Source organism: Argentina silus (genome assembly GCF_951799395.1).
Source record: "Argentina silus genome assembly, chromosome: 8".
NCBI lineage: Eukaryota > Metazoa > Chordata > Actinopteri > Argentiniformes > Argentinidae > Argentina > Argentina silus.
The window spans coordinates 11,966,178-11,981,006 of NC_139662.1; the positions used below are offsets into that span (position 1 = coordinate 11,966,178).

General features: G+C 44.0%; 1 protein-coding gene across 2 annotated transcripts in view; it reads left to right on the forward strand.

The window, feature by feature from the left end:
* Positions 1 to 663: 663 nt before the first annotated feature.
* Positions 664 to 14,829, forward strand: part of tp73 (tumor protein p73) — a 22,365-nt gene continuing 8,199 nt past the window's right edge. For both annotated transcript variants that reach the window (XM_083675041.1, XM_083675042.1), the window contains exons 1-4: positions 664 to 925; positions 1,954 to 2,205; positions 13,011 to 13,197; positions 14,165 to 14,280. In XM_083675041.1, the coding sequence (XP_083531167.1) occupies positions 905 to 925; positions 1,954 to 2,205; positions 13,011 to 13,197; positions 14,165 to 14,280 (576 nt within the window). In that variant the 5' untranslated portion in view covers positions 664 to 904. The remainder of the gene's footprint in view (positions 926 to 1,953; positions 2,206 to 13,010; positions 13,198 to 14,164; positions 14,281 to 14,829) is intronic.

Here is a 14,829-nt window from a genome sequence, read left to right on the forward strand (position 1 = left end):
TTCAACGTGCATGTAAGGAGAGTGAAAAGGCTGCCAGGTACAATACTCTACAGGACACCAGGAAGCATCGTACCCTGCACGGGTATAACAGTCAGAGAAACATCTGACAGTGAAGGGAGACTTGGTCGGAGTCTATGAAAAGGTTAACAGTTCTGGCTCAAAGTAAATCCAATATTCAATGTCATGGAAATCCAATATTATTGATATTGAGTCATGACGAAAGTAACTACACCGGTATAAAACATCAAGTCAATGCACGACTGTTTTCCCACAACAAGTATTGATACGGTATGCTGAGGCCACAGACAGAAAAACCATAGTCCTCCTTATATGGAATCCCACTATCTCTCCTGCTTTAACCTTTGAACCGTACTCCTCATTCTTTTTCAGGGTTTTTTTCCTCTCCCTCTCTCTCTCTCTCACTCTCTCTCTCTCTCTGGGCCACGTCAGACCAGACAGTGTTTACCTAATGTAGCACAGGCCTTAACAAGGTGCTCCTCCAGCGTGTGTGTACTTGTGCCGGTGTTGTCTTCTGCGTCCGGGCATGCCGTAATTAGAACACCATGCCATTTTTTGAGTTCCCATCTCTCTCTCTCTCTCTTTCGTCTCTTTCTCTTTCTCTCTCTCTCTCTCTCTCTCTCTCTCTCTCAGTACATCCTCTCTCGTTCTCTCTATCGGTCTAAGTTTCCTAACTTTTGCTGGCTTTGAGGGTTTTTGAGAGAAAAGTGTGTGTGTAAGTGTGTGTGTGTGTGTGTGTGTGTGTGGGTGCTACGTTCATTGATGCTCACTTGTTTTCTCAGACCTTAGGGAAAGGCTATGTTCCCCTTTTTTTTGCCTTCTTTTGTTGTGTTGGATACTTCTGATATAACAATCAGTGTCTGAGAGACACGAGCCAGTTTGGAGGATGTACTACGTGAAAAAGAAGGTAATTGTTTATGTCTTTGATTCTATATTCATGTGTGACGCCTACCATTTTGGCTCTCCGTGGGATCAGATCATTTATGTCGTTTGTGATGACGATCAAGACGTCCTGCAGTTCAATCACACTGGGACATTTCTTTCTGATGTATTTAGTTGGCTTGAATTCTGTGTGGTCTCACTGTCCGTTGGGGAAATACTATGGATGGACTGATGCCATCAATCGTTTATCCATCGTGTGCCAATCTTCAATGTAACTAGTTACTCGTTAAACATCACTTGACAGTAGTCTGTGACGCTGAAAAGAGTTTTCAGGACGGTCTCGCTCTGTGTTGTCCGTAAGGATGTTGAGTGTGTCTGCGGTTGACTTTCGTTCAGCTCCTCTTCTGAATTGCATCGTACTACCCGGCTGTATCGCAACAATATCAATGAACAGTAACCAAATAAGTAGGTCAATTCAACTGGAAACTGAATCCAATTCTCAGATCATCGAGCAATCAATGAGAAAGACAGAGAAGCAGAGCAGACTGCTGATTGTTCTGTCTACCTGTGTGTGTGTGTGTGTGTGTGTGTGTGTGTGTGGGGGGGGGGGGCATATTCTGGCTAGCCCCAACAGAGTAGCGATGTGAAGTGTGTCACCACTCACCGCAGAGCTGCAAATCTTCCCCTCCCGAACGGATGGATGGGGGGGGGGGGTGAATGGCAGGCAATTAGGCAGAGCACAGTTTTACACATGTGTTTTACAACCCCACACTGCTCCCCCTGGGGGGGCTACAAAGGGGCTGCAGCCTCTCTTACACACACACACACACGCGCACACACACACACACACACACACACACACAAACTCCCCCTCAAATCTCCTTACCCCTCGCAGAGTGTAACCAGATCCCCCCCCCCCCAGACAATTTTCAAAACCCTTGTGTCTCTCCAGGTTGGTCTTTACCTGTATCCACCCTTTCTCCTCCTCCTCCTTCTCCTCCTCCTCCCTCCTTCCCTTCCCTCCCTCCCTCCCTTCCCTCCTTCGTTCCCCAGTCCCAGTACAACCTGCTGAGCAGCAGCATGGAGGCGAGCCTGGCCAGCCGAGCAGCGTCCACCAGCCCGTACAGCTCGGAGAACACGTCGTCGGGGTCCGTGCCCACGCCCTCGCCCTACTCCCAGCCCAACTCCACCTTCGACGGCATGTCGCCGGCGCCCGCCATCCCCTCCAACACCGACTACCCGGGGCCACACACCTTCGAGGTCACCTTCCAGCAGTCCAGCACTGCCAAGTCTGCCACCTGGACGGTGAGTCGACGAGAGTTTTTTTTGTTGTTGGGGGGGGGGGGCTTGTGCGTGCATGCATAGACACACACACACATGTACACACATACACATACGGTGTATGCGCATGTGGCTCGCGCACACATACACGTGGTAGACACAAATGGGGCTGTGAGGGGTTGGCTTGTCTTTTTCTCATGTGATGCAACTGTCTCTCTCTCTCTCTCTCTCTCTCTCTTTCTCTCTCTTTCTCTCTCTCTCTCTTTCTTTCTCTCTCTCTCTTTCTTTCTCTTTCTCTCTCTCTCTCTCTCTCTCTCTCTCTCTCTCTCTCTCTCTCTCTCTCTCTTTTCTCTTTCCCTCTTTTTGTTGAGTGTCATTGTCTCTCTTCTTTATGTGTTCAGCTAGCTTGAACAAACCTACAATAAAAATCCCAAAGTAAAGACTGCTCTAAGATCAGTGAAAAGCTCTTTATACGACACTAAAAAGGAGTGTTTGAATCCGTTCTATGCTTTAACTGTTACTGTCATGTTTAAAGGCTCAATGTGTCATTCAAACAACAACAAAGCGGGCTCCCACCCACTTTTTTGGTTAACAGCTGAGGGATGGGGGTTGGAGAAATGTAACAACTCTCATTTTCATAGACAGAGCTATGGATGCAAGGTCTGACCATCCATGAGATCAAAATCATAGTTTTAACCATGTTTTGAAGCTATACAGTGGTTGTTTACAATTGCTTTGTTTACAAACAATGGAGTTAAACAAGCTTATATTTTGTGTTGAATTATATTTTGGGTTGAAGACAGTTACTAACCCCATGAGACATTTAGAAGTTATGTTCTTCAGGAATCACTGGCTATGTATCATTAATTTAAAAGTCAAAAGTCATTGATGTACCAATTCCAGATTGCACATTTAATATCATAGAAATATCAATCTTAGAATTGAACAGATACTGATACTCAAAACATAGGTAACATGTCACTAAGTATAATTAGATGCAAAATACTTCTCAAAACTGTTGTAACATCATGTAGTGCACACATGCAATTGTGTGTGTGTGTGTGTGTGTGTGTGTGTGTGTGTGTGTGTGTGTGTGTGTGTGTGTGTGTGTGTGTGTGTGTGAACCTGAGATTATGTGTGTTCATTTTACTAACAATGATTACTTACTAGCCTGAATACTCAGATCAGGCGTGATTCTCACATTTCTCAAAGCTCTGAAAATAAATCAATACACATTGTAGTTTCACCGTAGGAACCACCACCATGGAATTCAATCGAAACCCTGATAAGACATTTTTAAGCACTTTCTGTCTTTACAAATTACTGCCCGTACAGTAATTCTGGAACCTGAGAGCATCTAGCTGAGGAGAGTCTATGTGGTAGTAGTTTTGCAGGGTCAGACCTGTTGCCTCCTAAAAATTGCATACTGTATGCTCCAGGCATACTTTCTGGAGGCTAACTGCCGTCCACCTCCTATAGACAGATGGGGATGGGACATGCGCATGCAGGAAATCCGCCTATCGTTATTCGTCTTCCAAATTGATTTATAGAGAGTGTTACACCTTCATTCTAAGCCCCCCGCCTACCCAAATCTGTGATGTGTCGATCGAGGTGTCTGTCTGCGGAAGATTTTTTTTCTCCCTTCTCCCAAATTCTCAAAAACATTCTTCCCAGACGTACAGGTCCACATTAGCTGGTACGGATGGCTCAAGACGAATGTGGTGGTAAAAGTAGCCCTGTTCTTCTCTTGTACAGGGCTCCAAACCATTCTGTGGTTTTATTTGACCATGGGAAAAAGGGCGGTTCGGTGAATACCACACTACAGGTTTGATTGAATTAGTTGCAGTGAGATACCATCACCGAAAAAGAGCAGCTAAATGGAGAGTTAAGTCCAGGAATGTGTCTGAAATGGGAGCTGCCGTGTGATTTGTCTTGGCTCAAATGGAGTCACCTCTGGAAAGGTGTCAGCTCCGGATTGTCACAAAGTTGACCTCTTTGAAATAGGAGCCTGCACTTCCTGGCAATGGGTGTGTGTGTGTGTGTGTGTGTGTGTGTGTGTGTGTGTGTGTGTGTGTGTGTGTGTGTGTGTGTGTGTGTGTGTGTGTGTGTGTGTGTGTGTGTGCTTTTTGGCTCTGTTTGGGGAATGTACTCATGCGTGAGGGGCTTCATTCAGGGGCTCGGTGATGTTGTAAAAAGATCTTCCCTGGCTTTAGAAGTGGTGGTCTCTGACCCTCTTATTCTCTTCAGACCCCCACTCTCTAAGCTATCACCTCTGGCACCCGAAGATCCACTCTGATCCCAGGCGGACAGATAGCCCTCCTGTCATCCCAGCTTTTTTCTCACACACCCTTCCATTGTCATATTGACCAAGGATACACTCGGAAATCACAAGCCCCTGGAAACAAACCAGGGTTGCGGTCAAGTTCATTTGAGCCCATTGCCGGGAACACATTGGAATTCTATTCATTGATAAAGCAAAAATCCTCATTGGAATGAATGAGATGATTTTGTCAGTCAATTTCCTGAATTGCAAGAGCTGAAATGGAAAATTCGGAATTCGCAGAGACACTGTATCCTGCTGTTGTATACTCAACTAATGATACTTTAATCAGATGAATATGAAAATAATACATCTAGATCATTTCATTTGCCATATAGCTCTTGGTTGAAACTGATGATCAAGCCACAAATTTCACAAATACTTGATATTTGAAAGTATGATAACACTGATAACTTTGTTTCAAAGTATAACTGCCTTGATACGTCTCTGTCACTATTTATCCAATCATATGGTGCCTAACTAACTGTGCAAATGTTTGAGAATGACACCAGTATGAGACGGTTAAGTTAGCATGTAGCGTGACATTACCGTAATAGTAGTAATATAAATCCTTTATTATGCCTATTCCTAGATTATGCCAGGGGAGCCCATGTTTGTGTCACTGCTTGTTTTTTTTTTATCTCCTGGGATTAATCACCTCACGGTGAATGAGAATGGCTCAACAATGTCTTTCCAAATGAAGACACCAGACTCTATTCTATCACAGAAGTCAGGTAGCATGCAAGTATAGCCATAAAATAGCTTGACTTGGTAACACACTCACTATAATGCCACACACGCTAACGCTAACTAAAACCGATAAGTTTGCTTGATATTGCAGAAGTGATGTCACTTGGGTGAACACTTGATATTTCCACTTGACATGGCTGAAATCAAGTGTCAAAGTAAAGAACAGTAACTGAATGCGATAACCCAATGAAGGAAATCTATGCATGCAGAGAATGAATATACAAATCAAGTGCATCTCATTTGAACTACTGCATATTGTGTACATGACTTTTTGTTTTACTGCGTGTGTGTCATAGAAAGGCCAATATTGCAGCTTCTTGCCATGTGAATATTCCACATCATATTGCACATCATATTACACATCATATTGCACATCATGTGGGCCTCCGTGGCTCAGTTGGTAGAGCATGGCGCTAACAACGCTTAGATTGTGGGTTTGATTCCCGCTGGGACCATATATACTGAAATGTATGCACTCACTGCAATGTAAGTTGCTTTGGATAAAAGTGTCAGATAGATAGATAGATAGATTCATATTGTGATATTAATGATGATATGATGCATTGTGTCCCCCTACTCCTCACTCTTGAAGAGAGCACGGGGAGAAGGCTCGTCAAATGTGCTAAGCTGCCTTGCGTGTCTGCCTGATGGAACAATTAAGGCACTCTTCATTGTTTTGTTTCCTCAAGGCAGTAGTTACAGGGAGTCAGAACAATGTTTAGTGTCATGGCATGAAAAGATACACCGTTATTACATGACGTTCTTGAGTGTCGAAACGTTTCAAGTGAGGGAAGATGACCCAGCAGAAAAAAAAGGGGGATTTGGATGGAAAAGATGATTGCCTATGATTATTGTAATTCCTCCTCTATTATAAAAGGGGGGATTTGAATTTGAATTAGGCCTCTCCATTGAAAGCTTGTGCTTTTTCCATTATGTTGATTAGTGAGACATAGGGGACAGTAAAGATTATTCAGATCATTATGATCAGTTTTTGTAATTTTGAATAGGAGAGTACTTTGTGGTTGGTTGGTTGGTTGGTTAGTTTGTTGGTTAGTAAATAATGGAATTATTAATGAAAAAAATGGATAATGGAACCATATCTATCCCTTTTGATTGAATAGCACCATTAGTACTGGTGGAATTATGATGCTACACATTGGTTGGTCATGATTATAGTACATTTAGGATCAGAGCCCTGAACATTTATCCCTGCAGATCTAGGTCAAATACTATATTATGCTTCATTTAGCTCTGACTTTGGCATTCTGGGACTATTCCATCCGATCCATTGTACCAGACAAACTAAATCCAGTGCAGCTGAAATATTTGAAATAAGCTTCACCAAATTTAAAGTTAGGAGCTGGCAACTGTTAACTGACTCTAGATCTGAGCATTTGAACTGCAGGAGAAAAAAACGAAGCAAAGAAAGCCCCAAGATAGGGCATTAACAATGTTTTGTGAGTTCATTTGGAGCCATTTGAAACACAAATGCTTTTTTGAGAACATGTCAAGCATTGTTTAAATTGAAAAGGAGAAGAGATTACCGGCAAACCACCTGGAATGATGCAGGGAGATTCCCACCAACGACAAAGCAAGTGTGTGTTGCAACTTTAAATCCCACGTGCTCAAGGCCTGTGCATGAACATGAATTGTGCACTATGGATCAGTGTCTGGGGGGGAAATTGAGTCACTCTGCGGTGGGCATGAAAGGGTTAAAGAGCAGCTGGCTGGGTGCAGTTTTGTGTAGCCCCAGGCAATGTGGATGAGGGTATATGGGCATATTGACTGCAATTAGATACTTAGCTTTTTGGGAGATTAACTTGTAAATACCCCCTGCTGCAACTGCTGACACATTACAGAGCTGCTCATTATGTGTAAAAACGGCATTGCATGTGTCCCACTACCACCCCCCTGATTTGAAAAAAGTCCTATTTTATTAGTATTTGAAATCATGTCAAATGCTTAACTTTGCTTGATTGAGTTTGCCTGGCACAATGGAACCAATGGAATAGCCCCAGAAGTGCAAGCCCCATCCATCTGGTATTCTAAGCAGGCAGGTATTTTTCAACCCAGGTCTGATTTGTATGAGACTACATGCAATATATGGGCAAATGAGGACACCTTGTTTGGTTACTCTGTCAACTGTGTCAACTGTACATCCATGACATCTGTACACACTTAAGGTCATTCATGTAGGGGATAGACTGAGGGGACAACCCAACCTGCAAACACTTAGCCCTAACCTTAACCCTAACCCTTAGCCCTAACCCTAACCTTAACCTTAACCCTAACCCTTAGCCCTAACCCTAACCTTAACCCTTAGCCCTAACCCTATCCTTAACCCTTAGCCCTAACCCTATCCTTAACCCTTAGCCCTAACCCTAACCTTAACCCTTAGCCCTAACCCTAACCTTAACCCTTAGCCCTAACCCTAACCTTAACCCTTAGCCCTACACCCTAACCTTAACCCTTAGCCCTACACCCTAACCTTAACCCTAACCTTAACCCTAACCTTAACCTTAACCCTAACCTTAACCCTAACCTTAACCCTTAGCCCTAACCCTAACCTTAACCCTAACCTTAACCCTAACCTTAACCTTAACCCTAACCCTTAGCCCTACACCCTAACCTTAACCCTAACCTTAACCCTAACCTTAACCCTTAGCCCTACACCCTAACCTTAACCCTAACCTTAACCCTAACCTTAACCCTAACCTTAACCCTTAGCCCTAACCCTAACCTTAACCCTAACCCTAACTCTTAGCCCTAACCCTAACCTTAACCCGAACCCTAACCCTAACCGTAACCAAATTTGAACTAATTTGGAAATTCAACATCAGTTTGCAGGTCGGGCATGTCCACTTAGCCTTTCTCTCCATGTAGCTGTCATTCATGCTGTCCCATTATACAGTTTTAGAACAGAATACCTTGGTTTACGTGTAAAACGGGCAACGTGTGAAACGTAAACCCCTGGCATAAAGTTCCCACTCATCAACTCCTCCCAAACTGAAGTTAAGCCACTCTATTACATTGGGATCTCATATGGCTGCCTTTATTTGTTTGGTTGTCCCATCAACACATTATAATGTATCAGGGATAATTGTTCTAAAACATGCCATCCCTCCAAATGAGCGCTTTGCCTGCGAAACTTCAAACATTCCTCGGCCTCCGAGCAAGAAGTATCATGACGGATGGAAATGAGATCTAACACTTCAGCTTTTTCCCAATAACGACCCCCCTCTCGACGCTCCGACACTTTTGGGTGTGTGTGTGTGTGTGTGTGTGTGTGTGTGTGTGTGTGTGTGTGTGTGTGTGTGTGTGTGTGTGGGTGGGTGGGCAGGCCAGAGCATGCTCCGTATCCCGGCGTGTTCGGAGCTGCTCTTCCCAGCTATTACCCTCTCTCCGTCAGGAGACGGGCCCCAACACGCCCCAGACCCGGACCAGCGCATCCTTCCTCTCCATCTTCATCCCAGTATTGCTGGAAAACACACACTCGATAATGAAGATTTGGGGATTTCTCACACATCCAGGCAGGCAGGCAGGCAGGCAGGCAGGCAGGCACGCACACACACACACACACACACACACACACACACACACACACACACACACACAGTCTTTAATGAACATCTACTCTATCTCGTTCAATATAGGCAGGCTGGGACCATAGTCTTTGACTTGGCCAACACCTACATATTTGTCTCATGTTTAGTTCTCTCCAGGACATGGATACAATTAACCTCAATCATACATTTTGGGAATACATTTTACGGAGCATGCTATTATCATGTTTGTCATTCCAGCCAGGATGAATGTTTACAGTAGAAATAGGCCACTAAATCAACCGATTTCTGAGTGGTCATAACTCAGCGCATGTTTGACAGTCCAACCACAGACAGCACTTGCTTTTACATGCCCTGTAGACCATTGAGTAATACCTGAATCATGAGCACCATGTAGCCAAGAGTAGACAGTGATAAATACTGTTGATACAGTAGATACGGTACGCACAGTTATTTAGTTGATATATACACTCATGTGAAAGTAATCCAAATCTGTCTGATGTTATTTGTTAACATGGGAGAGATCAAAATCCATTTGTTTACAGTCACAATGAGTTAGAGTACCAAACCAACTGTTGCGCAGATTCCACTAAAATGATGTTTCCTAGTTTCCAGTTGATCTTTCCCAATTGTCTCAATATTAGACCACTTTTTAGGTTCAACTTCAATTTTGGAGTGAGCTGTCACTAATGAATTTCAGAAAGGCAACCATTTTGGGCTTTTGGAACTAAGTGGAACTTGAGGTTCCCTTTTAGAGAAATCAACTTGTGAAATGATTCTCTCACAGCACTGACAACAACGTCAGGACAAGGACAACAGCTGCTACTGCTCTTTACCTAACTGAGCTGAGCCAAGCTGAGCTGTACTGGGCTTGCCTGGTTCGCATTCACCAAAGTTGCTACAGTATAACAGTGCTGGAAAGGACAATGTGAAAGGAAAATATCAGGGCCAGCACAGTATGGTTTGGGTCGGCCCTGTAGTGTGTAAAGCACCTAAGAAGATAGAAGAAGGCTCAATCAAAATGGTGGCTTTACTTTATTTAACGCACATTCAAACATCAACAGTAAAAGAAGTCAAACAAAAAAAGCACAACAAAGGGAGGCCATAATTACATCTTTCTAACATTTCCAAAGTCCCCCAAACAGCAATTAGACCACCTCAAAAACACCTTGGGAAATTCTCACTCCAGAATTTCCACGTCTTCTCCGACAAGCATTTCTTTGTCGTACGAGGAGAAAGTGGAGACACGCATTGCTGTGGACGCTCGACGATGGTGATATAGCTGAGCCTATGAGGACTGTCTACGTGTATTAACATATTTGGACAGCTAACCGAATTTTGCGGTTGTGCAAGTCAGAGCATGTCTACATGGATGACAGTCTGGCAATTATCACTTAGTCTCCATGAGCAAGTCTGGATCTGCATCCACTGGTCCACTACACCGACTTCTCCTCCTCCTTGTCCTCCTCTTCCATTTCCACTCTCATCCATCACCTCCTTGGTCTGTCTGTCCATCACCATCCCAGTTTTCTCTCCTCTTTCCATCTTCCCAGTCTCCATCCCACTCCCTTTCTCTTCAGTGGTTGTCAGTTCCATTTTCTCCACTTTTCCTCTATTCTCCTCTTCCCATTCTCCCTGTTCTTCAACCTCCTGTTGACCTCCTGACATGCCTTGATGAATCCTTCTCCGCTCTACCTCACTCACTCGCTCTCTCCTCTCTCCCTCTCTCCTCACTCTCATTGAATCCTTCCAAATGTATTCTTTTGTCCTTTCCATCCTTACTGTCAGAATTCAGCTCCCCCATCTTTTGTGACTTGAGTGACTTAATTGTGATCTGTGGAATCCACCCGAATGGCTCACTAGGAGATATGTGATATGTGGTTCCATCTCAATACAACAGTTATTACACGGAAAACCAGTACAAACGAAGGGAGATGTGTCAGCGGAACGAGTTGAGACGTCTCACGGAGGACACACAGCTGCACCCAGAGACAGAAAGAGAGAGTGATTTATGGCACTCCCCGCACTGTCGGGTGTGACTGTTTTCAAACACAAACTGCCCAGCCCATATAACGTAACCTTCATGCCAGCAGAAAATACACTGAATAGGCCTGTCATCTGAACTATACCTCTTTTCGTTTATTTTCCACAGAGTTCTCTCTCTTTATGTCTGGTCGTTCTCTCCTTTCCCTTTTCTCTGTCAGGTGGATGGTAAAATTCTCAAACCACAAATGAAAAGAAACACTGAAAAATATATGCAGCATGCAGGCAATGCAGGATAGGGGATTCAGATTGAAATGACAACTCGCAAATGAATGACTCCCAAATATCGAGATGAGTGGATTTGATTGGGGAAAATGATTAGGATTTGTATAGTCTCTCTTGACAGACTCAGTGCGCTCCACACGGAGATACAGTGGCTGTGAGAAGAGGCGATGATTTGTATGGTTAGAACTTCTAGGTCTGTGGACCACTTGCCTGTGGTCCGAACCTGAACTTGGTTCCCCCAATGAATAACGCATTGATATCAATCAGTCATTTGTGCAAACGTTTGATTCATGCAGGCATATCTCAGGCTAGGACTTGAGTTTGAGTTACGAAAACAACAATTCGGTATCGGGTCATTTGGAGGTTGCTACTATGAAGAATTCAAACTTCTCAGTGTTAAGAGAGGAGTTATTTGTGGGCTCACTCTAGAGCGATGTGTCTTGTTGTTACCCAACTTCAACCCTAAAAAAAAGTATTTTGCTTGTACTGAGACTGTGAGAAAGTACTATGGGTGTTACTTTTTAAATTATTTATCTAAGGTATGGCTGATCTGTCTGGACTTGTAGGCTAAGTAGGATGAATCTTGTGAGCTGCTCCAGCGTTTCCCACACACCTCAAGGCTATGCTATGGCAGAGGTTAGGGTGGGAGAAGTGGTGTAGGGGGCTTCTTAACGGTATCACAACAAGGAATTCAGACCGATTTTGTCTGGGAATTGACTTTCCCTTCCCACCTCCTGAGACCTCTGTTAGGTGCGTGCTTAGCCTAAAGGTGATTTTACCTACAGAAGACTCAGGGCAAGGATTATGTATTATGTATTCCCCAGGGTGTTATTGTTAAACTATGCTCAAACAGGGGACAAAGTGTCTTTTGCGCCCTAATACATGACCCAAGCGTCTACCCTTAAACGAAGAGGACACCCTCGTGGTTTCAAGGATAACATTTGTGCCTAGAAGTTGGGCTACTCTTAAGAGCGCGATTCCAAATGACCTCCACTACAAACACATCATCTGAACACATCATGTTTCTCAACAACGGCTTTACAAAACGGGAAGCTGATCTGTGATCAACTGATTAGAGCACGATCATCATGATAACACCACCGTATAAACAATGAACATGAAGTGTACATCCCCACGCTGTTCACATTCACTGTAGCAAGTCCACACAAATCAAACTAGTTTTTTTTATTCCTGGAAGGTCCCATTTTGATGTCCTCGGGTGGATTTTTGGGATTTTTTGATAGTGTTTTGGGGCATGTTTCAGCTTGTCAGGTGAGACACCCCCCCCCACCCCCCCAACCCCTAACGCCCACCACCTTCTGTATCTGAAGCATTATAACAGCAGGAGGACTGTCAGCATCACTAATGGCAGATGTGCCTGTCAGTGAGTAACAAAGGACTCCTTTCAGATGTATGATAAACTTCAGTTAGATGATCCAAACATTTAGACTGATGAGTTGTCCTTGAAGTCCTGTTCAACGCTGACAATGCATTTACATATCATTTGCCTGGCAATTATGGAATCATAGTGGAGTTTCCCACAATGTCGTTGATACAGGGTATGTACATTTGGTACAGGGTATGTACATTTGTCTTAATTTAGCATGCTTGTTGTATTGACACACGCACACACACACACACACACACACACACACACACACACACACACACACACACACACACACACGCACACACTCTCTCTCTCTCTTATTTGGCTTTTTGAATTTACATGCTTCCCTTCAGTGATAATATCTCACAGTATCTCATCTGGTAGATAGTTCATCATGTTCATGTTCATAATGTGTATTATGACCACGTTGAATGCACTTTAAACGTAGTAAACTTAAACCGAAACTTAACAGTAGTCAGAAGCATCGTGCCATTTACAGTTTAGCTTGTGCTTATTCCCAGTGTTTTTCTCTACTCAGTACTCGCCGCTGTTGAAGAAGCTGTACTGTCAGATCGCCAAGACGTGTCCCATCCAGGTCAAGCTGACCTCGTCGGCCCCCCACGGTAGCATCATCCGCGCCATGCCGGTCTACAAGAAGGCGGAGCACGTCACAGAGGTGGTCAAACGCTGCCCCAACCACGAGCTGGGACGGGACTTCAATGACAGTAAGAGCCATTCCTCCACCCACACCCACACCCTTCAATCAATCAACCCACACTGGAGTTTGTTTTCGATGATCATAACATCATGTGGTTGTTTCAGTTTCCTTACCTGAATGCACGTAGTGTAAGTCTAAAAAAAAGGGCTAAAAAAAGTGCCAAAAAGTGAGCAAAGTCTTCCATCTCAACCGTAATATTTCTAATAGACACGATGAGACATAATCCAATGGGAGTTTTGAGTACTGCGACCAGTGTATGCATTATATGCCATGCATTTTCAGACTGTTTACTAAAACTCTGGTTGAATAATAATAATAATCATAGCTTTCTCAAAAACATTGTTAAAGACGAGGTACAATACCAATCAAGCTGTAGAGTATTCTGAGTTATTAGGTATTTTTTGCTCTGCTCTGCACTATTTGCTCAAGCAATTTTAGACCCAAAGTCTGTACTGTATATCTCTTCAGCATTTATGAGTATTTTGAAAGAGTTTGGGTGTGTATCAATCTATTCTATTGTCATATAGGCCCGTATTGTAGATCAGAAAGCATTCATATATTTATATGCCATTTAGTTGACACTTTTATTCAAAGTGACTTATAGTACAGTGAGTGCATCAATTGTTTGTATATATGGTCTCAGTGGGAATCGAACCCACAACCTTAGCGTTGCTAGCCCCATGCTCTATCAACTGAGCTCCACCTCCTCCTCTAGATCCATGTTCCTCAATCCTGGTTAGGGAGAGCCGAGTCATGTCTAGGCTTTTGTGCCAGCCCAACTCAACCTCAACACACCTGATTTCACTCATCACGTGCACGGCAGCCTGGTTTCTGTGTTAGCGTTTAGGGTAGGGTCGTCCCAAGGATCCCACTTAGCAACTACCCTTGATATGTTGCTATGGAATCAGGCGTGTGTGTCCGTACTGCCTAGTAACTGTCCCCTCTCACACTTCTCCCTTCCTCCACCCCCATAGGCCAGGTGGCCCCAGCCAGTCACTTGATCAGGGTGGAAGGGAACAACCTGTCCCAGTACGTGGATGACCCCGTCACGGGCAGACAGAGCGTCATGGTGCCTTACGAGTCCCCACAGGTGAGCGACTCCTCCTCATAACATAGTTAGTTTTGTTACTTGGTGCCCGCAGCCAAGTGGCGGAAGAGCAGGCTGACACACTGTGCCACACCCACTGGAGAGAGCATGCTTGTGGGTTGGCATGATGATGTGAAAGACCCCCTAAAGGTCCCAGAGGAACACCCGCGCTAATGCAACACAGCAGGATTGGTTGATTGATGTTTGGGGCGGGGGGGGGGGTACCACAAGTTAGTTGTTGTTTGAATCCCAGATCACACAATGAATATTTTGGATATTGCAGTAGCTGATGGGCATGTTCAGACTTGTATGGTTGTAAAAAGTCACAGCTTCAGTAATGGCACCAGGAGCAATCAATGCTTTAAAAAAAGGCATTTCATAGAATCTGTCATAACAACTGACTTTCACTGTGTGGATATATACAACACTGCCCTCTAGAGGTGATGACAGATACCGTTCAGATTCAACTCACTGGTTTATGGCTGATTTTAGGTGATGCTTTGGCATCATGAGTAACATTGAGCCAATAGTTACATATTATAACAGTGTAAA